The following is a 23,317-nucleotide window of genomic DNA, read 5'->3' on the forward strand; positions in this document are numbered from 1 at the left end:
CTCTTTTCGGTAGGTAACGTAATGATGTGCTCAGCTGGTACGTTAGGTACGCGATAGGAGAAGCCGAGTCACGATGCACAGTGAAACGAATTGTCTTATCGAAAAAAAGAGGGTGAGGACAACCAAACTCAGTCTTTCCCTGCTCCCAAGAAAATGTCGCCACATCTCGCTCTACTGATGCAATGCACAATGCTTCCACCCATGCCATGCCATGTCGAACAATGTTGGAGGAGAAAATAAGGAAACAGACCCGCCGACCCCGTCGTGAACTCTCAACTCGCCCCCGCCTCCCTCTCTGCGTGGCAGGGCCAGGAAGGAGATCATCATGTAAAGACGGAAAAGGAGAAAACGCCGTGCCCATCATAACAATCACGAAGAGTCAATTCCACCATCACCCCCCCTTCAGCCACCGTGCCTCTCCTTCTCCTCGAGCTCCCGTATGTACTTCACAAAGCTCTTCTTGTGCACCAAACCCGCGTACCGCCCGTCGCGCAGCACGCAGATATAGCGCAGTCCGAGCTTGACGAAGCACTCGTAGACCAGGTCCATCGGCGACCGAATATCGAGCGCCACGGGCGCCGCATCGATGAACGGTGTCAAATCGGTCGGGTCCACGTCTTCCTCACCTCCTGAATCCTCAATCGAGTCGCCGTGCGGCCTCGCGTGCGCCATGAGACACAGCGTGCTCTCTTCGTCCTCGAGGTTATCGAGGGCGTACTCGAGGTCCGGCGCCGGGATGAGCCCCACCAGCACGTCGTCACGAATAATCGGCAGACCGCCGTCCAACTCGCCTGCGCGGTGCAGAATTTCCAGCTTCGTCCGGAGACTAGTGGCCGGCACCAAGGGCGAGCTCGTCACGTTGATGACACGCTCCCGACGCACTCGGGGCACAATGTCGGCCAGATCCGACGTGAACGTGGGCTTGTGCTTGTTGTCCAGGAATGGGTACGAGTTCATGTTTGTCAAGAGATCCTTGCTTGTGTCAGCTCATCGTTCGAGTCATGAGGGTTCTGCCTACTCACGTATATGCTTTCAGGCTCGATGGCGTCCGCCGTCCACTTTGCCACGAGAATGGCCAGCGAGAACGGCAAGACATAGTCCAGGCTTCCGGTGAGCTCGAACAAGATGACGGCCAGAGTTACTGACAGCCGAGTCACGCCGCACATGGTGGAACCGGCCGCGATCAAGCCGTAAGCACCGGGCTGGATGCAGGTGCCTGGCACAGTCGCTGCACAGTCGCTCCAGAGCCCAAAGTGGGGGAACCGCATGACGGTCCATTGCACAATGTGGCCTACCATACGGCCCATGAGACCTCCCACCACCATGGATGGGACGTAGATTCCCGCAGGTACTTTCTGGGAGCTGTTAGACAAGAGGCGGCCGGATAACAAAACAGACGACTTACAATGCCAAAGGTGACAGTGGTGAGCAGACCCTTGATGAGGAATGCAACGAGCAAGCTCATAAGGATGGGAGGGATCTCGCTAATTTCCGAAGGGCACAAGCCGAGGTCGTCCCGGTCTGTATCCTTGTCGTTACAAGGCGATGCAAGGTTGAGAAGGAGTTTAGCGACAGGGAGTCTCGTGAAGACGTTCCAGTAACTGAGAAGAGCGGTTGCGATGGCCACCAACAGCACTTCCAGCATCGGGTACGCCTTGATGACCTTGATGCGCCTGAAGCTCTGGGCCCAGTGTTTGGATGCTTTGATGAAGAGCGCGCCGGCGGCACCGCCCAGCATACCGACTACGACGAACGTGGCCAACTCAAAATAAGCCCAGTCGATGATGTAGCGCACCTGGAACAGGACAATCTTCTGCGTGCCGTAGGGATTCAGGAACTTGAGTGTCAGGGCAGCGACCATGCAGCAAAAGAAGGTCCTGAAGAGCGTCTTGGCTGGAAAGAAGTAGGACACTTCCTCGAGGCCAAAGAGCACACCGCCGAGGGGTGCACCAAAGGCGACAGCTACGCCGGCGGCCGCCGTGGCTGATAGAATCTCTCGACGCTTCGCATCGTTCGAATCGTACTTGGAGAACATGCGGCAGGCAATGTTGCCCACACACGTAGCAATGTGGACGTAGGGGCCTTCTTTTCCGAGACTGAGACCGGAACCGACGCTGAGAACCAAAGCCACAGATTTGATGACCAAAGTTCGGAGACCGAGGAAACCGTGCAAGACAAAGCCACTCAAGATCACGCGGACTTCGGCCACGCCGCTGCCCGCGGCCGAGTAGTAGATCATGGGTGGCGCCCCTGGTTCCTCAACCGGCTGCGAGGGGCTGATGTTCTCGTCGCTCTGGTTCTCGTCGTCGGAAAGCGCAGGAAGAAGCTCAGCAGCGAGGTTCTCGTCGAATGTTGTCATCCTATATGCGGAAGGGACAACGGTTTTTGTGGTCAATGTCAGAGCGCATGCCGTGCATGCTAACGCAATGACCAAAATGAAGTAAACCACATATTCGGTCACGCCCCCGACGGGATTTGATTCGAGGACTTCGGACCACAGGCGCCAGTCGTCACAGCTACCTGTAGGGCAGCATTTCTAGTATCCAGTCAGCTTGTGTCCACCGTGTGTGTGTGTTGTCTTGCTTCTTCCGCATGACCAGGTTGAGAGGATGCGGATGGCGGACCTTTTCATTGTTGTACCAAGCTCTGGTGCAATACCCATCTTTCCAGTCGAACAAGGTAGTTTCGCAAACTGTGATGGTATAGGCGATGAGGGCGATAATGACTCCACACACAAAGCTGAGGAGCCAGCCCTGGGACGCGTCGAAGAAGGCATGAACGCGGCCACGAAAGTCTTTACGGCTGCGTAATGCCTTGAGACGGTGAGCATCTGCAATATTGTCGTGCACCCAATCCGTCGATGTAAATTGATCGTACCATACTCGCTCGTCGGAGAACAGGGAGCCTTTTGACTCCAGCATGGGATCCGGTCGGTCGTGAATCGCGTTGATCAAGCGAGCGCTCCACGAGGATGGGTGTGAGCTGAGGTGGCGGGAGCTCCTAATGCTTCCTAGAAAGAGACAGAATTCTGAGGTTAGTAGGGGGTGGAAGCTGCATGAGGTGCCCCGGGGCATAGATGTCCGTACCATGTCCACTGTTTCTCCTCGAGAGCCCAGGAGTCTTGAGGTTTGATGTATCATGGCTGTTGTGTATGCGAATGTGGGATCGCGACCGTTGCAACAAGGGTGATCGTTCGTCTGGGTGCTCGTTGCTGCTGCTAAGATCGAGACGGGACGGGCGTCGGCTGTGTGCTGGCGACACGGGTGCAGAGAGGTGCTTCTGCCTGTCTGCCATGATGGGTGTTACTTGTTCGGCCAGTTCGCGGTGGCAATCCGCAGTGGGCGTGGTGCTTCGCAGATAGGGATGGAGGTCGACGGCTGACTGTTATAGTCAAGGCTATTTGCTGCCGTACACGACGGATCTCAAACCTGACACTGCTGGCTGAGGGTCGGTCGTGCTTATTTGTAGGGTATGTGGGAGGTGTACGCACCGGACCACAGGAATTTCGTCACCGATGGCAGGTGGTGTAGGTGGGGAGTAATGTTGAAGGTGGTTCGAATGGGGCTTGTGACCGAGGTGTCTCAGAGCGTGTCGTCAAAATGCGCAGCATGCTCTGGGTGGACAAGCCTGCTGGCTGATAGGAAGAGGTATGCAACCTGACAGACCAGGAGCAAGGGCACACAGGGTGTTTGAGGTCGGAGAGGTTCCCTTGGTTCACCGACCCAACGGTAGAGATGTTTCGGAGTAGCTTGGAGCGTGAGCGGGGGGGGGGGTATGAAGGTAGGCCGTAGGAGAAAGACAGATGGATAGCGAAAATGAGGAATAGGCTGTTGACGATCTCGTGCGCACCGCTTTGGCGAGCTTCGGGGTCACACGTCCTGCCCAAGGCTCGGCACGGACATGGAGTACGCTCGGCTCGAGGGTACCTTATTTGGAGGTCAAGGGAAGGGCAGCAGGGAAATTGTATCATCGCCCCGCGTGGCGCCTGTGCCGCCAAGCCACCCATCCGCAGACCCATCAACCTCCCTAGCGTTATCGAAATAAGGCAGGTAGGTAACCCTCACGTGCACCGATGCGCCTGACTAGGTACCTAAGGTGCCTTGGTCTTGGTTGCCTTGCATTCTTCGTATCCGTGGAAGCCATCAAATTGGACGACGCACTTGCACCCTTCTCTGATACGGAATTCGTCTAGTGGAAAAAAGCCGGGACTCATTCTCAGCTTGGCGAGCCTTCAAGATCGCATCTGCACCGCCGGCCCCAGGCCAAAGCTTGGAGCTTTCGCGCGGGTGATTAAACGTCACTGTGGTGTCAAAAGCGTCCTGTGGGGAACCACTCCCCACGTTCCCCGTCCACTCCGGCGATCGACCGGGCCCGCCCACAGCTGTTTGACGGGCCGTTACAGGGCACTTGTGCACTAAAACCTGCGAGAGATGAACCCTAGCGAAACTCTCCGAGCCGTCAGTGCTGAGACGCGTCGACCGCGATTTGCCAGCGACTTCATCTCATCCAGCACCTGGACCAGCCAAGTTCTTAATCACGCTGTTGCCGGTTGTCGGTATCCCATTGCCGGGATCTACACATGTTGGGACGAATGCCACCTGGCATGCTGGTGTTTCAATGACCGAGTCCGATGGGAAGGGCCTGACGGTGCCCAAATTCTCCTCCTTCAAACCACCAGCGCCGGTGTTGGACATCACCACACAGTCGAACGAGAACACGTCTGACAAGACATCGAAGCGCCACAAGGACAGGAAATCTCATCGACACAGTCGACATGATCGACTTGAGGATCGCGATCGCTCGTCCCGGCACCGCCACGACCATCGCTCTGAAAACTCATCCGCGCAACCTTCAGAATCCCGCCGAGATAGATATGAGCGTAGTCTAGAACATCGTTCGGATAAGCATCAATCGGGTCGTGCCTCTGAGAGACGGCATCGTCATCGCTCAAGGTCGCCAGCTCAAGACAAGCTTGCACTGGTGAGAGCACAGCCAGTGTCGCAACCCGACGCCGCCCCGGCAGGAGATGCCCAGTTCATTATAGATCAGCGGGGAGACCCTCTGATCTCGAGGTATCGCAGAAATGACCGTTCAAAAATCCCCCAGTACCGTCGCAATGGGCGTGGGCGGCTGCTGGGCTCCGATGGCTACCTGTCGATTCACACCGATGCCATGGACGAAGAATTCAGCATTCGACGGCCGGGTCAAGGAACCTCGGCTTTGAAAGATAGGCACCTTTTCGCTAAGGTTCGTTACACGAAGCCAAGGCGAATTCGGGTACGGAAAGACGGCACGGCCTCGTCAGGCGAAGAGGAATTCGTCCCACTCAGCCAAGCGAAGAACCGACGCCACGATCATGACGCATCGGCATCAGAGGACGAAGCCATGGTTTACAGGTCTATCGAAGGCAAAGCCAAAGCACATCAGTATTCAGACAGTGAGCTGGAATACGACTCGTCTGACGCCGGCGAATCGAGGTTTGACGACGATGACCCAGCTAGAAGGAAGTCCATCGAGCTCTCACGTCGCGTCAAAGAACATCCAAACGACATTGAAGCATGGTTGGCCCTCATTTCCCACCAGGATGTGCTCTTGCATAGATTCCAAGACTCTGGCGGTGAAGCTACTGAGGCCGAGGTGCGCAGCTTTGCCGAGATTAAGCTTTCCATGTACGAGAGTGCTCTTCAAGCCCAATCTGCAGACCATGAAGAGCAACTCTTACTCGGCATGATGCTGGAAGGAGCCAAAACTTGGCCAGCCTCTAAGCTCCATCGGCGACTACTAGACGTTGTGCAGCGACACCCGACCAGCTTCGTGCTTTGGAAAGAGAGAATCGACTCCATGTTGACGAACATGACGGCATTTCAATTCCATGAGCTGAAGGATGCCTATCAAGAACGTCTGCTATCACTCCCTGGCTTACAGAAGTATCCTGTAAGTCCATTTCCAGGAGCAAGTCAGGGTACAGACGTTCAAGCGCTTCAGGAGCAAGTCATTTATGTTTTTCTGCGCATGACAAGGTTCATATATGATACAGGGTACCGCGAACTCGCTGTGGCTGCGTGGCAGGCCGTCTTGGAGTTGAATCTCAATCGACCCTCTACACTCTCTGGCGCGTCATCGACAGAGATTATGGATCAATTCAAGGACTTTTGGGAAAGCGAGGTCGCCCGAATTGGCGAGGACAGCGCTCAGGGATGGGCTCATTATGTGCAACAAGACGGACTACTAGATGCCCCTGACCCCGTGACACACCCCATTCACAGAAGCAAGTCGCGCAACGTGTACCAGGCATGGGGAGCCACCGAGCACGTACAAGGCCAGCAAGCCAGGCTGCCTGCCCGATCCATGGATGAAGGTGTCGAGGACGATCCATATCGCGTCGTCATCTTCTCGGACCTGGAAAACCTCATCTTTTGCGTGCCTGGAGCATTGATAAAGACTCTGAGAAAGCAGTTGGTGGATGCTTTCCTCTTGTTCTGTCATCTGCCTCCTGCCGACGGATCAAATGGGTGGACAAAGGCAGCAATGAATGATCCTCACGTGGTCGGCAGCCTCTACGACTTGAGAACCGAGCTGCTGCGAAAGCCTGCTCAGCATAACCCCGACGAGGACGATGCAAAACGCCTTCCGATCTTTGATTATGACGCGCATCAGCTGAGGGTATCCTTCGACTGTGTCTTCGCAAGTCAAAGTTGGTTTAAGTACTTTGCAGGTTGGCCAACCCGCAACAAAAACCTAGGGGGCCCTGTGCCGCTTTCTTGGACTGCAAATGCGGTGCGGCAGGTGGTCAATACCGCAGTTGCTGAGTCGTTGGCGCAATACTCTTTGGCCCTGGACTGGATTAACGACCCAGACAATGTCAAGAAACGAGCCCGGCCGCTACTGAAACAATTCCCACGCAACCTTCGATTATACCTGGCATATGCTCTTGCAGAGGAGAGGAATGGGAACCTGGATGTCGCAAGACAAGTCCTTGTCTCCTCTGCTGTTCTAGCTAAGGTAAGTTACGTCGCTCGAAGTACCGGTCCAAAATGGTTATGCTTACTCTCTGCAGGCACCTTCTACCGACTCTGAAAGCCAACTGATTTTCTGGACAACCTGGAGCTGGATGGAGTTGGAGGCTGGCCATCAAACAAGTGCCATACTTTGTCTGTGTGCATTGGCAGATGATTCGGCCATGCCAGACCCTGAGGCGATGGTAACGCCCCATCAGTTACTCATCACGCAACAAACCCTACGCGGCAACCTGAGCTACAACACACCAGCTTCTGAAGCCGAATCCACAGCTCTGAACGCAGGTGCACTGATCCTATGCGAGTATCTGACAGTTGGAGGGGGATCTGAATCAGCGTCTCTGACGCAGGGCAACATTTCGACAGCAATGGATAGAGTATGGTCGGTGAGCGAGGGCCTCAGTAAGTGTGGCTTTGCAGGCCAAGCAGCACACGAGGTTTTACTGCAGTCAGCGGCAAGGTTGCTCTATTTCCATGCTAGGCAAGGGTATGTGCGAGCAGTTCACTTGGGGACCAACATCTTTGCGGTAAATTACTGACTGTGTTGCCTAGTCCGTTTCGAAGCGCCTATCTGCGAGAGCAGCTTGCCAAATGCCTAGGTATCTTCCCTAGGAACACAATGTTCCTGAGCCTTTTTGCGTGGGCATCTTCAAGCTTTGGCATTGACGACCCCGTCGGGGACATGCTTCGCAGCACTGCCCTCGCAAATCAGAACGATTGTGTCAGCAGCCGGATCTTTGCCATCAAATATGAGCTGCAAAGAGGCAACTCGCACTCGACCCGTGCCGCCTTTGAACAGGCGCTTAAAAGCCCAGCGTGTCGAGCCAACAGCGAGTTGTGGCGGAGCTATGTTCAGTTTAGCCACTCGCGGAAGGAACTCCGAGCCAAGGCAAAAGAAATCTTCTTCCGTGGCCTTGGGCAGTGCCCGTGGTCCAAAGACCTGGCCATGGAGGCGTTCACTACGCTGGCCAACGTGATGGATGAGTTTGAGCTGGGATCAGTCTTCAACACGATGCAGTCCAAGGGCCTAAGACTTCATGTGGAGCTGGATGAGTTTCTGGCCGCGCAGGGCAGGGAAACAGGAAGGCGGTAAGAGAGAGAGCCTCGGGTTGAAACTAAATCATTATGAGCAAACATGGTGCAACTGCTCAGGATGACTCGATGCGGCGACGGGCGCAGGGCTGAATTCTGCCCTGAACCGTTGTCAAGTGAAATAATGCCGTGAGTGAACACTGCGTGCAAATCCACAGTAGCACGAGATGGCCCAGACGAGTCACCAGTGGCAATTGAATGTGCATGTTGAGTCATCGGCGGCCCAGGTCAGCCAGACAAGGCGGCAGCGGCGGGGTACGAGGCCTCAACTCGAGTTGTCAGCAGCAGCAGTGCAGAAGGGGAGGAGGCGCCTTGGTGCTACAGGGATTGCCTCCCGCAACCAGTGGCAGCCCCACTCGGTCGCCCCCCTCAATTGGGCCCTCTGGCCCTCTGGCCCTTAACTTGCGAGCTCTGCCCGCAGAAAAAACCCATCTCTTTGCACCTCAAACTCGTGATACCTCACCAACGACGACCCGCTGCTGCTCTCTTCTTGTGTCGAGCACAGCTTTTTCGAGACCCTCTACCCATCATTCCCGATTCCCAAGTTTTTCCCCGACCAAACGCAGCAAACATGGCGGTGCGAGCCCAGTTTGAGAACTCCAACGAGTATGCCGAGACGACCCCTCGACCCCGCCGACCCCGCCATGCGAGAGCGAGAGAGATGCATCTCGCCTCACCCAGAATGTTGCGCTGACCTCACCGTGTGCGCAGAGTTGGTGTCTTCGCGACGCTCACAAATTCCTACGCCCTCACGGCCATCGGCGCCAGCGAGAACTTTTACAGCGTTTTCGAGGCGGAACTGCAAGACGTCATTCCCATCTGTCGCACAACCATTGCCGGCTCGAGGATCATCGGGCGCATGACCGCGGGGTACGTGTGCCTCCCCCCCCCCCCCCCCCCTCCCCCTCCTCTCTCTCCCGCTCACATGCGGTCCCTTGCCCTCTGTCCATGACCTCTCGTTGCTGACACGTTTTCTTCGCCCCTGCCTTTCAGAAACCGCAAGGGCCTCCTCGTGCCTACCAACACGACCGACCAAGAACTGCAGCACCTGCGCAACAGCCTCCCGGACGCGATCCGGATACAGCGGATAGAAGAGCGCCTGTCAGCCCTCGGCAACGTCATCGTGACCAACGACCACATCGCCCTCGTGCACCCAGACATTGAGCGCGAGACGGAGGAGATCATCGCCGACGTGCTCGGCGTCGAGGTCTTCCGACAGACCATCGCCGACAATGTGCTCGTCGGCTCGTACATGTCGCTCTCGAACCAGGGCGGCCTCGTGCACCCCAAGACGTCGATACAGGACCAGGACGAGCTCAGCAGCCTGCTCCAGGTGCCGCTCGTCGCGGGCAGTGTGAACCGCGGAAGCAACGTCGTCGGCGCCGGCATGGTGGTCAACGACTGGATGGCGGTGACGGGTCTCGACACGACGGCGACGGAGCTCAGCGTCATTGAGAGCGTGTTCAGGCTGGGCGAGGGTCTGGGACCGAGCAACATCAACACGGGCATGAAGGATACCATGGTCGAGTCGTTCTACTGATCGCGGGGGGGGTGACGGGCGGGAGGGAGTTCACGTTGTTGCTGTTGCCACTGGTTCACGGTGTTGGGTGGCCTCGTGGATGAACAGGTCATGATGAAGATGAAGGAAGTCATTCATCTTCCGTTATACGGAAGGTTCGAGGTGCGCATAGCGAGGTGCGCATAGGTATCGAGGCCGGCCCAATGAGAGAGCATCGTCAAGCTATTTGTCGGGCGCGTTCTTGTGTGTGCATGACGGTTTGCAATGTCTACGCCTACACGTGAAGAGTCAGGATGCAACAGCTAAGAGGAAACGATGAGACATGCTCACTGCGAGATCATGATCTTACTAGGTCACATAAGGTAGGTAGGCACGATGAGTTCTGGTGTAGGTAAAACTGCTGAGATAATCGGCCACCTCGACCATGGCACTAGCAGCAGACAACGACGCCCATGTTGAACCAGTAGAAAGATCCACATCACGTGACCTAAGTGAACTCTGGCTGTGTGACGAAGCACTGACAACAGGCTGAGTAGGTGATTACGTTTTCAGGGCCTTGCACATCACATAAAACACGTACACTCAACTTGGCAAAGCCATATTGTGACAAGACGAAATAGGCCCTGCTGGAGGGTGGTGGTGCGTTGGACTTGGACTTGGGAGAATGACGAAGACGTTGCACAGCATGTTGGCTTCATCTGGAACATCCAGTAGGAGGACGGTTTCATCGTGACACCCGTTACGTAGAGCCCACCTGCCATGACTGCTCATGGCATTCCTCCATGTCTTGCCACACGATCAGCTGTTTCTCCAACGCTGTCTGTGAACGGCGTGAACGGCGAGATCTCAGGGCCCATCTGGGAGCTCGGATCATGCTAGATCCCTGCTCAGAAGCGAGGTAAACATTCCAACGGTTCGGCATTGGTGCGCAGCTGCCGTCTGCCCATCTGACGTCTGCGTGCGCGTGCACGTGCGTCCCCAGCCACCAGAGACGTTCCCAGGCACACTCACTCCTGCTGAGGATGAGAGGATGAATACCCAGCAGGTGGTCGATGGAAAACAAGATGGCCCACCAAGTGAGGAGCACCCCCCGTTTGGAAGTAGATCAGCGTCGACCGATGCCTCGCCGTCACAAAGTAAGCCTACTGGTAAGGTGGCAGGCTTGGCAGGGTGTAGGTAGGTACATGCACCTCTGTAGGGCCTTTTGGTGGGCCAATACTTCTGACGCATGCTTGCCAGGTGCCACTGGCCTGTCAAGGGTTCAGCCCAGCAGACCACTGAGCGCTGAACTCTCGCTGGTCTCCCCACCGACAAGTGACAACACACAATGTGGTACCAGGCCCGCCCTGGCGTCGCATCCACGAATCCCATCCACTGCCAGCCACGGCCGAAGAACCAAGACCTCATCCGCAGACAGCAGCAGCAAGACGCCCGGGAGGCCCTGCACGTCGCCCAACCATGTTATTTCGTCCCCTTCGTCATTGGGCCGGCATGGATCCTGCATGAACCTGCCCTGACTCCTGGTCTTTATTCATCTCGGCCATCCGCAACTTTCTTCCTTCCTGGTGTGTCTTTGACATTGCCACGAGCTCGTCCCTCAATCGCCCATCCGTCCACTGTGCTGCATTCCAGGCATCCCTTCACCGTCAATAGTTTAGCCCTTCAATCCGTCTTCCTCCCACCCCACCTTTCCCGCGTCTTCTCTTTGTTCTGCATTATCCGACAGTCAGGTCAAGGGAAAGACAGCCTGGATCGGTCTCCCGCGACGCCGACCCGAGCTACTCCCACCTCCGGTCCGCCGCGTCCTTTGTTCGCCTTCCCAGCTGCTGGGTTAACATTCACCGGCCGATCCTGGTCTCCTGAAAAGTTCGGCCTCGCCTTGCCGCCAATCGAGGCCCGCAAGGTCCAGGACGGTCTTCGCCTCACAGCTTTTGGATCCCCGAGGCGCAAACTAGAGGGGAAAAGTTTGCAGCTTTACCTCCATCCCGGCGCTATACGGTCCAGCCGTCGGTCACATTCCTGCCTTGTCGATAGGTGGACTTGCCGCATCGGTACAGTGGCACCAGCGCGCTCGCGCTCCTCAACATACCAGAGCCGGGCTGCGAACCGCGAAAATCGCTAGCGTTGGAGCACCCAGAGGACCTCCCACTACACGCGAAACATTAGCACGTCATGCTAAGCCCATCCGTTTCCGTCCCCGCGGCTGATGGCCCGAGGGGGTCTGGAAGACCCCTGGACTCTCCTCCAAATGGAATGCGTGCAAGCCACCATCTCTACCAAACCGCGGATGCGAACGCCGCGCCGACCGGTCGTCCCCTGGCCCAAGATCGGCAAGGGGCCCATCCCACCGTCCCATCAACCGCGATCCCCGCGCCCGCTACCCTGAACAGCAGCAGACAGCCTACCTCGCGACCTCTGTCTCTGGGTCCCCCTCATGCCACCCCTTCATCTCTCCAGCAACACTTTCGCCATCAACGCCATCAGTCCAGTACAGAACTTCGTCCTGCTGCCGTCTACTCTTCAGCATCTGGCATCCCCTCCCCGACGAACGAGAGGACGCCGAGACCAAGATCAATCGACATGCCCTTCACCGGAGACACCAGGGCCGGCAGGTCCCCCGAGTCAGGCGCTCGCTCTCTCCTGAGCTCCTGGCTACCAGGGCCCGCTTCTCCCAGCGAGATGGACAATCCATCCTCAACACCTTCCAAGTCACTCAGAAACAACATGACGCCGCTCAACACCAACGCTTCAACAAACACCTCCCGCTTCGCCTTCATCTCCTCGTCATTCTCCGCCCTGACCAAGTCTGCCACCTCGCCAACGCGGAAAGCGAAGCATGACGACGAGCTCCTGAACATGAACATTCACGACGCCCTTTTCCCTCCTTCCGCCTCGCCTGCTGGGTCTCGCGACGCCTTTTCACCCGCTTCCTTTAAGAACCTCGAGATGACGGCCGTTGCGCTCCTGACCAAGTTCCAACATGCATACGAATCGCAGAGCGCCGCGTTGCGGGAAATGGAAGTCGAGCGTGACACCCAAGCCGAGGAGGTCGAGGAGGCGGACACGCGAACCAAGCACCTCAAGCTACAGCTCGAGAACATGGCGCTCCAGGCCGCCGAGCGCGAGAAGGAAATGCAGGCACTCATGGCCGCCCTCGAGCGCGAGAAGGCCGCGAACCGCAGCGGCCTAGCGTCCGACAGCGCCACCATCACGTCGGAGGATCTCGGCGCCGAAGACGACCAGAAGCGCCGCCTCTGGCGCAAGAGCATGACTGAGGACACGGACGAGGAGAGCGTTGGCGACGCACCCAGCGTCTTCTCGCGGTCGAGGAGTCCCACACTCGCCGCCCACCCGCTGGGCCTGGATGCCCAGCAGCCCTCGAATAAGAATGCCTCTTCACGCAACTCGATGCAATCGCAGCCGCAGATCAGCGCCTTTCAGAAGCTGATGAGGGGGTTCGGCGATGCGGCGGTCGGCCAGGCTGGCGCTGCGTGCCAGAGGTGTCAGGGACAGGACGAGCGTGCCGCGTGGGACACGGCGAGCCTGCTCAGGGACGAGAACCGGGGCCTGAAGATTAGGGTTGCTGAGCTCGAGACGTGCGTAGACGCGGCCTTGGATGCCGTGCACGGGATTCGTTTGTAAATTGGGTGTGCGTGCTTTTGAGTTTGGACGGCGTTGGGATCATTCAGGGGGCCCGGCTCAACAGGCCGACCATCAGGGGCGTGGGGCGTTTCTAGACATTCTGTCGGGGATTTTAAGCATCGGGACTCATGGCACACAGATACATTGGCCTCGGAGCCTGGCCGTCACACGACATAACATTATACCTTATCAGCACAAAACATTGACATGAATTCATGACTTGTAGTAGTGACGTGGGCTTCAATGACCGAAGAACTTTGTGTGAGGCTCGTCCAATCACTAGTCTGTTGATTCTGTCCCACCTCGTCCTGTGATGACCTGTCGGGTTGTGCTTGTTGAAGGACGGCTTGTAACGAGATGTCGAAGCGACGTCGGCCATCGCCGTTTGGGTCCCCTTACTCTTATAACTACCTGCTAAGATACATGTCGATGGAGCTTTGGATTTTGCCGTGCATACAATTTCTGACTGGACTACAATGCGAACTTCGGAGTGGGCGGTGCTGATTCTCTATCGACATGTTTTCTGGGGGAGTTCACAACGCATAGCCGGAAATCGCCGCATGGGCGCCTCCCCGGCTGAGCAAATCGCCGCAAGCGAACCACAAAGTTCGGGGCCATCGCTGAGGAATTCTTTCGACCTTGGCACGTTTGTCTGGCGTTGTTCGTCGCAACACGCATTGAGGCGGGTCTTCGGCCGAAACGCTGGGGTTTCGTCGGGACGTCCCTCTTTCATATCAGGGGCGCTGGACAGATGGGCATGAGCGTACTGGCTCGCCACAGTGGCATCTGTGACATCGTGCTGCGATTACTCCTTCGTCGAACCTTTTGTCGAGGAGCTTGCGAAAGGGAGCCCCGCCAATTGGGCGGCCGTCCACGCGGGTAACCGGAAGCATACTGTGTCCACCATTGTCATTGCTGCCGTTGGCCATGAGGTCCGACGCTGGCTCGGCAACACCAGTCCATCAATTCCAGGGTTCAGAAAGTCACATCAATCACCGCATTTCCCGTCAGCGTGACTCAAAGAAAAATTGATTTAAATCCTGGGACCGAGACCTCCATTGTTCTGCAGACTTATGTACATTCTCCCCCGCCGCCCGTTCAGTGGTGTCCCTTGCCGTGGCTGTCTCCGTGGTGTCCGTCGTCGAGGAAGAAGTACTCGTAGGCGCAGTAGGCGGAGAAAGCGACGGTCGCGATGCCGAGGCCAGGAAAGCCCGTCTTGAATCGGTTCCAGCGGGTGAACTGGCCGGTGTAGCGCCACGCCTCACTATCATGTCCTGGTCAGCGGGAAGCTCCTCATCGTCAGTGGTATCGAGAAGGACTGACGCTCGCTCCCAAGGGTCGTATCGGGGCTGGCCTGTGGACGCCTTGAGGGCGCGGATGTCGAAGCCGGTGATGTTGGGCCTCTCGCCCTTGGCGGCAAGTCGTAGTCTGTTGTACAATTGATGTCAGCAGGCGTGCGGGGACGAAGATGCGTCAATTGATTGCGGCGTGCTCGTCTCACCTCGTCGGCTGCATGGTGTCTGGTGTGTCTGTGTCGCTGTGGTGGTTGGCGATGGAGAGAGAGAGAGAGAGAGAGAGAAAGGCCCTTGACAGAGGTCGTTCTCGATGTGAGGTCGTTCGCGGTTCGACGGCAAATGCCGTGAGCGCATCCTGCCTTGTGGTGGGTCTCACGCCCGGTGCACTGACCACCTCAGTCCGCCATGCCCAAGGTTGTCGGTCAGCTGGCCCTGACCTCGTTCAGGTTCCTTCAACCTCAACCATCGAACTGTAGCCCGATCAAGACAATAACCCCCCGGACCACAGCCCAGCTATCGCGGCTGAGCAACCAAAAAGCATTCAATTCCCATCGCACTTCGAGCATTGTTACCGTCGCGCACCGCCATCCTCGACCCCTTGCTTCGACATCCCTCCACGACACGGTCGGCACGACTCCACCTGCGACAAGTCACCACGACTGGGGCACGAGGCCACATCAGCGAGCTAGCCCAGCCTGCATCCCTCGAACCACTGCCAATGCAAGGCCGAGGACATCGTCAGCGCCCTCAGTCATTCCACCACCACGGCAATCCAGCCCACGGTTAGAGACCTCCAAGTTTCGCTTACCATTCTACGCACGGGCTCTGTCCATCGCACCCGATCACCTATTTCCCAAGGTCACCTCGACCCCCGCCCTATCGCGGACGCCCTCATCGATACCATCCCCTACGACGTCCGTATAGCGCTGGTCACTGCCTTGGACCTTTCCAATCTGGCATGCCGCCTCCCCCGCTCAGGTACCCTGGCGGGCCCAACACGATACCGCCCTCTTACCACCAGCAGTTCTCCTCCCACGCCCAGGGACATGGTGCTGCTCACGGCCCACCGCTAGGTGGCAACCCTTCCTACCTCAATGCCAACTCGCAAAGCAGCCCTTTCTCCATCGGCGGTAACGTCCTCGGCGGCGTCGGAGCTCTTAACGGAGGGTTCGGCGTCGGCGCGGACACAGGAGGGCTCGGCAGCCATGCTGCGCGCATGGGCTTCCAACAGGCCGCCAACATTCACCAGCAACAACAGCATGGCCAGGGGCAGCACGGCTTCGGTGCTGATCACGGCGGTGCCAACATGCGCGGCGGTCACAATAAGGGCAGGATACGAGAGGTGTGGAAGCACAACCTCCACGAGGAGATGGCCGTGCTGAGAGACCTGGTGGACAAGTATCCTTATATTGCTATGGTAAGAGAAGAGAATGGTCTTCTGGTTTGGCGTGCGTTGTTTTCTCTAATGCTCGCGGACAGGACACCGAGTTCCCCGGTATCGTGTCACGGCCAATGGGAGGCTTCAGGGGAAAGAGCGACTACCACTATCAATGCCTGCGGACCAACGTCGACATGCTCAAGGTCATCCAGATCGGTCTCGCCCTTTTCAACGAAGAAGGCGAAACCCCGCCTGCGCGTCCGAGCTCGGCGGACCTGGCAGACTTTGGCCCGGCCGGCCGACGGAGCGCCCAACAGGGACCGTTCCCTTACGCGTGGCAATTCAACTTTAAGTTTTCCCTCAAGGACGACATGTACAACGAGAAGTCGATCGAGTCCCTGCAAACCGCGGGCATCGACTTTAACCTGCTCGAGCGCGACGGCATCGACCCCCACGACTTTGCCAGTCTCCTGATCCCGTCGGGACTGGTCTGCTTCGATAACGTCAGGTGGATCTCGTTCCACGGTGGATACGATTTCGGATACCTGACCAAGCTGCTGGACTGCCGCGCCCTCCCTAGCGACGAGGTCGACTTTGACCGCATCATGAAGCTGTACTTCCCGTCGACATATGACGTCAAGCATCTCATGAAGCATGCCATCCGGCTGCACAATTCGGGCCTCCTGACGCCGAGCGACCCCAGCACGAGTGAGATTCTGCAAAAGTTCGAGCACAAGTCAGGCCTGGAGAACATTGCAGAGACCCTCAAGGTTAAGCGCGTGGGCGCAGCGCACCAGGCCGGCTCCGATTCGCTCATCACGGGCAAAGTCTTCTTCCAGATGCGCGAGAAGATCTTCAACGGCGACATTGCCGACGACCATGTCGGCAAGGTGTGGGGTCTCGGTATCCCGGACGGCGGCCTCCTCATGGGCCACATGATGGGAACCCACGCCGGCGCCGGTGGTGCGGGCTCACACGAGCCGAACGGCCAGCAGCAGAACGGCACGCCCAGCACGCCCAACACGGTCAGCGCCGGCCTCGTCAGCACGCCCGGCGCGCAGTCGCACAACACGAACGGGTTCAACACGGGGCCGATGACGCCCGGCGGCGGAGGCGGCGTCTTTGGCAGCTTCGCCTTCAACGCCAACCGCTAGAGGGGGCCTCCGCTGCGCTACGGCGTGTTTCGTCCGTCGTCCGCCTGAAACCTTTGACCGAAGACAGAACTTTTTTTTTTTTTTTAAAAAAAAAAAAAAAAAAAAAAAAAAAAAGGGCAAATACAAGTAGTCAAACCAGCAGTCGCGCACGCTTGTTCGTTCTTCTCCGTCTCGGAGGTCGAGGGCGGACGAATGAAGGGGGCGAATCATTTCCGTGGAAAAGGTAAAAGGGAGGGGCGGGGCGTCATTTTGGTAGGGACATTCCTCGTTAGGACGACGCACGGAGTTAGGATGCCCGGTGGGACAAGGGAAAAAGGGCGTCGTCGTTCGCTTGGACTTTGTCTCCCCGTGCCGGATCGCTGGATTTGGGGGCGGCGCGGCGCGGTCCTCGTCATGTACTGTATTGTGAATACCTTAGGTTAGCCAGGGCGGGAAGGAAAGGTAGCCGGGTTGGTCGGTAGGTAGGGCAATGCCGAGCTGCTTGACTTTTACGCCATCTCGTGGTGCGGTGACTGGGCTCCTGATGATTTCCGTGCTGAGGCACTCGGCGTGAAAACAGGATTCGCGAGCCTCGCAACAGTGTGCAGCTCCCGAGTCAACCAAGTGTCATCCGAGAAAGGTTCGATTCAATGTATCTGCCCCCTCAACCCCAGCTGATTCAAGCTCGCCACAGCGAATACAGAATGGTCGTCTGGCGACGCAACCTCACATCCCGCTAATGAAAAAAAAAAAACGCCTTCCGTAACACCTTTCCTGAACACACTCGAAAAAACAAAGTACGCCATGTCCCATAATGATACGCTCCATTTCATCCTCCCCGATCCCACATCACGTAATGTACACCTTCTTCAGCTCCTCGGCATGATACGTCGCCCCCGTCTTGAGGTCCTTGACCTCAACCTCGGGCTCGAGCCCGGACTTGCGCGCATAGTCCTCGAGGCGGTCCTTGCCAAAGGCGTTGCCGTTCGGCAGCAGCAGGAGGTCCGTGTCGACGTGACTCTTGGTGTGGTGGGCGTACGGGACGTTGCGCGCGAGGTCGTTGAGCTCGGTGGAGCAGATGGGGCAGGACGCGGCGGGGCTCGAGATGGCGGCTGGACGGGCCTGTTGTTGGTGATGGTGGTGGTGGTGGTGAGGATTCTGGGAGCGGGCGCCGTCGCCGGAGGGCTCCGAGTGCATGTCGTGGTCTTGTTGCTGCTGTGGCTGGCGCCAGCGCTGGGCTTCGTTGGACGAGGACTGCGAGATGCCGGCGTTGGTCTCGAGGTATTGTTCCGGGGAGAAGAGTACCGTGGTCGTGAAGGAGGCGACGGCGCTGGAGGAATGGCAGGCGGGTGTCTTGAGGGCGGAGAGGCCGGAGGAGAGGGCGATGTGGAGAAGGGGCAGGCGGGGCAGGGCGAGCAGCTCGTTGTGGTTGTTGGTGAATATGTCGACGAGGTTGGTCCAGCGGTTGGGGCTGTAGAGGGTGGCGTAGGTTGTGTTGGCGGCCGCGTCGGCGTTGGAGTAGGCGAGGAGTCCAAAGGCCTTGCGGCACTGGTCCGGATAGACAGACTTGTAGGGGACGATGTATTTTTTGGAGTGGGCGATGGCCTCGAGGTACTTGTGGCTGCGGAGGAGCTCGACGTATTGCTGGAAGCGAAGCATAAATTCGAGACTGCTCTGTGAGGGGAACTTGTCAGTATGACGGCGACACACTCAAATGGCGATCTCAGATAGAGGAAAACACATACATCTTTCTTGCGCAGCTCCTTCTTGTTGTCTTGGCACCAAGCAAGCGCTTCGGCAACGCTGCCCCGACGTAATGACTCCTGGATCTTGCTCATCGAGACAAACGTCTGGACGTCGACGAGATCCTCCATATTCTTCTCTGCAGTCAGCGCATGGGCGCTGTCGTTATAGCCTTGCCGCAAAAGGTAGTCAACCAGGAGGCGGTCGAGCCTCTTACGGCTCCAGGTCTCGTACTTGACATCGTCAAAGCTGTGCATGCCGTAGAGCTCGCCTAGATGGGCGATGCGGGCATCGGTCTGATGATAGAGGCGGGCCTCCTCGTCGGCGTAGGTCGTGAGTTTGCGCTTCACGCCCCGCATCTTGGCGATCATGGCGTCGAGATTCTGCAAGACCTGGTCGGGCGAGGCCCGCCCGTTGACCGAAGCGGTGGCCGTGTCTTTGAGGAGGGCCTTGATGGAAGTGCTCTCCTTCTCGACGGTGAAGTGAGCTGCCCGAAAATTGTTTCGTAAGAGTTCGTACGGCAGGCGGAGAAGGGGTTGGTCCTGAGAGTGACAGAGTTAGCTGGGATTTCCTGTGCTCGCGAGGTGCTGGCATGGAGTGAGGAATCATACAAGGAGGACATGGTCCTGGTGTTTGATGGTGGAGTGCTGGTGGTCGCCCATGGCTGCCACAGCTTGAGGTCGACACTGGGAAGTGGTGTACGGGCTTGCGGCAGCTTGGATGGGATTTCCCAGTGGCCAGACGTCGGTTGGGTCGGATGTAGAAGGTGGAGGGGTCGAGGTCTCGGTAGAAGGAGGCTCATGGAGAGCTCTGGGTGCTTGTGGCTGGAGCTACAGTCAGTGACATCGGACCATTGACGTGATGCAGGCCGGGAAAAGTGGGACTCTCCTCGGCCGGTCCTTGACCCCAATGCCTGAGGTAGGCGTCCATGCAGATATGCCCATGTTTCCACTTCGAATCTATCTACTTGACGTCCTATGCTTCCCTGGGCCATGCGAAATACAGCATGCGTCACGCGAAAGCCGGCAAAAACACACACTCATTCTGTCGTGGATCAATGCCTGGAACCTGTTGCCCAGAGAGCCTGCCCGCGGCAATACGTGCCACTTCTAGCCACACCTGTGGCCAAGAGGCGCACGGCTGATCAATCGGAACTCCACGGGCGACAGCCTGTTGCATGCTTACGCGAATGGCAACATCCAGCAGCCTCGCCCTGTCTCACTCGAGCCTAGTCAAGTGATTCCGAGGGTGCATCCAGTACAATGATCAGGTGATGACCGGTGAGGCTCGGTGTGCTCGGGCTCGCACGAAGACTGGTCTAGCCCCGCCTACCTGCGTTTTCGATAAGGAGATGATAAGACAAGGCAACCCTCGTCCGTCGCAGTTCATTGGAACGGGGCAGGCTGGCGGAAGCAGCCAGGGTGCAGCTGCTGAGCCCAGGTGTGCTCCAGATGGCTCGCTCATTGGTCGGTTGGCACCTGGTGGTGTGTTGGCCTCAGGCGGCGACCGGGATTGCACCTTTCAGCAATATTTATGGCCAGCCTCACCCACTTTTGCACGTGTTCGGTCCTCACCCCGTGACCTTGACCACTTGCACCTCCAGTACGCAGCCGGATCCCATCGCCGCCCCCCCCCCCCCCTTGACCAGACGTGAAGAGACGCGACAGCCATCAAGAACAAGGCCATATTCTAAGGGTTCTCGTCAGCTCAACATTGAAAACCTATCTTCGACGCTTGATATTCACTTGTTCTTCAACTTTTTTTTTTCTCCTGCACCACCATTTTGGCCCGTCAAAGCACTTGGACCACTCCCCAACCCGCCCATCGTCTATTGCCCCCGCCCACCGCGCGACACGCGCAGCGCGATATCACGAGATCACAGCAGTCACTCCTCCTCACGTGCAACCCGCCTAGCACTGTCGCCCGTCCACTGGCCGCTCCAGGCACATGATCTGAGAGGTATGTCGGCTTCTCATCTTCGTCACTCATCACCGTCACCCTGTGCGGCCCTTGCATTCGTCTATCGCGCACTACGAGAAATCGCCGCGGTTTGGCATTTCAATTCGATTCACCTACTGTTTTCACCCGTCCTATTTTTCTTCGCCCTTTGCCGCTACGCGCTTTCCGAACCTCCCGTGTCATTTCTTCATCACGCACTTCATCAACACTTCATCGTATGGCCATGTGTACATGCATTCTTTCGATCTGCTCGCGACGACAAATCGTGACTCGCCTTTTGATCGTCGCTGCGAAGTCGCACTCCCTTTGATTGCAGTATCATCCATGGCTCTCCCTAGACCTCACGGTCGCATGAGCCACTGCCAGGCAGCACCATCATGGCAACGACCCACCGTCGCGCCTCCCAACAACGGACGAGCCATGGCAGCATTGATTATCACCTCACATGGACGTGTTTGAACAGCATTCATGTCTTCCGTTGTCTACACGATGCGTCTTGTCGCGCAACATTGTGCATTTTGCAATTGATTGATACTCATCGTCGCTCATATGTGCCTTCATTGGCGGACGTACCGCTACTTGGCTGCTGGTCATCATTCCGCTGTGCATTCAACCGTCGCCTACCTACAAGCGTATATGGCGACATGGGCACTTCGCCTGCACATTGCTACCTCACCAAACCTTCATCGTACTAATTCACATTGGCAGCGACACCAGACAGCGCACCTGAAGATTGTATTTCAGCCTGTCTAAGACACGGCACTCCCTTGCCCACCTTTAACCAACAAATACACCCCACCGTACCTGACGAGATCCGGGTTATTATACCTGGTCTCTCACACATCGTCGCAACGGCCCCCATCACGTCGCACGACAGCTTCGACGTAAGCCTCGACATGGCTGACGATCACCCCGACCTCTCGGCGCTTCAGTCGCCAGTCGCTTCGCCCACCATTAAGCGCAAGCGAAGCATTTCTGAGCAGGAAAGCCCCGGGCGTGCCAAGAAAACCGCCACCACCAATGCCCCTTCAGCCATCATGTCGGCTGCCGATGCCGACACGGCTGCCTTCATTGAGCATGCTGTCGAGGCCGCGGCCGCGGCCGTTGCTAATGGCGTAAACGTGGCCGACCTGAATGCTCTTCAACAGGCCACCGCCGCTGAGCATTCAGAAGCCGCTGACCCTGCCAACGCCTCGAGCACTGCCGCCGCCGCTCTCGGCTCCATGTATCCCAGCATTCACGTACCGCAGACCACCGAGGCCCAGTTCGCCTCGCAAGGCGTCAATGATGGCAATCATGTCCCTGACTCGGCCTTCGACCCCAACATGACCCAGCATGATACCATAATCGATAATGCTCTGGCCGGCCTGCCATCGTCTGGGAGTCCTCATGATCTGTCGCCTCCAAACGATCAGCAGCAACAATTGGGTCACGATCAGCATCAGCAGATGCCGCAGCATGATCAACACCAGCACGACCCTCATCAGCATGATCAGCACCAGCAGCATCATCTCGACCAACACCCGCACATGGACCCGCAGCATCAGCAGCACCAGCACCTCGAGCAGCACCAGCAACAACAACAGCAGCATGAGCAACCACCACCTCAATCGCAGCCCGCCCAGCACCGGTACTCGACCGGCTCTGCAGGCGCCCCTCCCAAGTCGAAGCCCGATGTTGGGTCTGACGAGTGGCACAAGCAGCGCAAGGACAATCACAAAGAGGGTAAGTCTTTTTGTTCTCCAGGCCGGCTTACATGGATCATCATGTTAACGAGACTACAGTGGAACGTCGCCGCCGGGAGACGATTAACGAAGGCATCAACGAACTGGCCAAGATTGTGCCCAACTGTGAGAAGAACAAGGGATCAATCCTCCAGCGCGCCGTCACATTCATCAACCTCCTGAAGGAGAACGAGTCTCAGAACTTGGAGAAGTGGACTCTGGAGAAGCTGCTTACCGAGCAAGCTATCGCCGAGCTGAGCACATCCAACGACAAGCTCAAGCAAGAATGTGAACGTCTCTACAAGGAGCTCGAGACCTGGAAACGCGTGGCTCAAAACGCCGGCCTCTCGCTGCCTCAGCAAAACAAGGACGAGGCGCCGGCAGCGATCTAGAATGTCCGTTCTCACCAACCTCGGCATTCCTCATCTTCCCCGCCGAGCACGCAGCAGGAGACGTCCGAGGCTCCCGAGTCGTCCGCACTTCCCTTGTGGTCTGCATGGCTTGTATAAGTCGCCACACAGCGGTTTTAGCGGACATGGCTACACAAAGAGGTCAACCTCAGACATGTTGTGTTCGGATCATACGTAGCCTAGGCAGCTTCCCTGTGCCGTGAAGCCTACCAGTCGTCAGTTGGCCCACGGACGTGGCGGGGCTGACTTTTAGCCTTCCTTTCCCTACAGTGGAGATGATCTATCTCGAGACGAATGTGGCTGTGTTGATGACTTGGAGCGTGTGCGAATACGGCGCCTTCCTTGAATAGGAAGGCATCGTCCGGAATTATCTACTTTTCTTTTCCATCGGCGTTGGTATAAGCAT

The 23,317-nt window shown here is 57.3% G+C and overlaps 8 protein-coding genes across 8 annotated transcripts; 5 read left to right on the forward strand and 3 right to left on the reverse strand.

Moving 5' to 3' along the window:
- Positions 1–402: 402 nt before the first annotated feature.
- Positions 403–3,294, reverse strand: D7B24_008271 (uncharacterized protein; the record flags this gene model as incomplete). The annotated part of the gene is made up of 5 exons (XM_028642361.1): positions 403–972; positions 1,023–1,355; positions 1,406–2,536; positions 2,625–2,830; positions 3,087–3,294. 5 exons carry the CDS (start codon positions 3,292–3,294, stop codon positions 403–405), a joined length of 2,448 nt encoding a protein of 815 aa, XP_028493807.1.
- A 1,323-nt stretch (positions 3,295–4,617) lies between these two features.
- On the forward strand, positions 4,618–8,109 carry D7B24_008272 (uncharacterized protein; the record flags this gene model as incomplete). The annotated part of the gene is made up of 6 exons (XM_028642362.1): positions 4,618–4,718; positions 5,082–5,934; positions 5,986–7,002; positions 7,217–7,393; positions 7,466–7,503; positions 7,569–8,109. The coding sequence occupies 6 exons, from the start codon at positions 4,618–4,620 to the stop codon at positions 8,107–8,109; spliced, it is 2,727 nt and encodes a 908-aa protein (XP_028493808.1).
- A 570-nt stretch (positions 8,110–8,679) lies between these two features.
- TIF6 (Eukaryotic translation initiation factor 6) lies at positions 8,680–9,648 on the forward strand (the record flags this gene model as incomplete). The annotated part of the gene is made up of 3 exons (XM_028642363.1): positions 8,680–8,714; positions 8,820–8,978; positions 9,102–9,648. The coding sequence occupies 3 exons, from the start codon at positions 8,680–8,682 to the stop codon at positions 9,646–9,648; spliced, it is 741 nt and encodes a 246-aa protein (XP_028493809.1).
- A 2,559-nt stretch (positions 9,649–12,207) lies between these two features.
- On the forward strand, positions 12,208–13,269 carry D7B24_008274 (uncharacterized protein; the record flags this gene model as incomplete). Its single annotated transcript, XM_028642364.1, has 1 exon — positions 12,208–13,269. The coding sequence occupies one exon, from the start codon at positions 12,208–12,210 to the stop codon at positions 13,267–13,269; it is 1,062 nt and encodes a 353-aa protein (XP_028493810.1).
- Positions 13,270–14,367: 1,098 nt separating this feature from the next.
- Positions 14,368–14,784, reverse strand: D7B24_008275 (uncharacterized protein; the record flags this gene model as incomplete). The annotated part of the gene is made up of 3 exons (XM_028642365.1): positions 14,368–14,533; positions 14,593–14,697; positions 14,771–14,784. 3 exons carry the CDS (start codon positions 14,782–14,784, stop codon positions 14,368–14,370), a joined length of 285 nt encoding a protein of 94 aa, XP_028493811.1.
- A 738-nt stretch (positions 14,785–15,522) lies between these two features.
- Positions 15,523–17,096, forward strand: D7B24_008276 (uncharacterized protein; the record flags this gene model as incomplete). Its single annotated transcript, XM_028642366.1, has 2 exons — positions 15,523–15,981; positions 16,044–17,096. The coding sequence occupies 2 exons, from the start codon at positions 15,523–15,525 to the stop codon at positions 17,094–17,096; spliced, it is 1,512 nt and encodes a 503-aa protein (XP_028493812.1).
- Positions 17,097–17,924: 828 nt separating this feature from the next.
- On the reverse strand, positions 17,925–20,282 carry FYV10 (GID complex subunit containing RING finger motif; the record flags this gene model as incomplete). The annotated part of the gene is made up of 4 exons (XM_028642367.1): positions 17,925–18,749; positions 18,821–19,360; positions 19,430–19,642; positions 20,214–20,282. 4 exons carry the CDS (start codon positions 20,280–20,282, stop codon positions 17,925–17,927), a joined length of 1,647 nt encoding a protein of 548 aa, XP_028493813.1.
- A 1,391-nt stretch (positions 20,283–21,673) lies between these two features.
- Positions 21,674–22,893, forward strand: CBF1 (basic helix-loop-helix protein; the record flags this gene model as incomplete). The annotated part of the gene is made up of 2 exons (XM_028642368.1): positions 21,674–22,502; positions 22,562–22,893. 2 exons carry the CDS (start codon positions 21,674–21,676, stop codon positions 22,891–22,893), a joined length of 1,161 nt encoding a protein of 386 aa, XP_028493814.1.
- Positions 22,894–23,317: the final 424 nt, after the last annotated feature.

The sequence above is a fragment of the Verticillium nonalfalfae genome, assembly GCF_003724135.2.
Source record: "Verticillium nonalfalfae strain VnAa140/NRRL 66861 chromosome Unknown scaffold_72, whole genome shotgun sequence".
Classification (NCBI taxonomy): domain Eukaryota; kingdom Fungi; phylum Ascomycota; class Sordariomycetes; order Glomerellales; family Plectosphaerellaceae; genus Verticillium; species Verticillium nonalfalfae.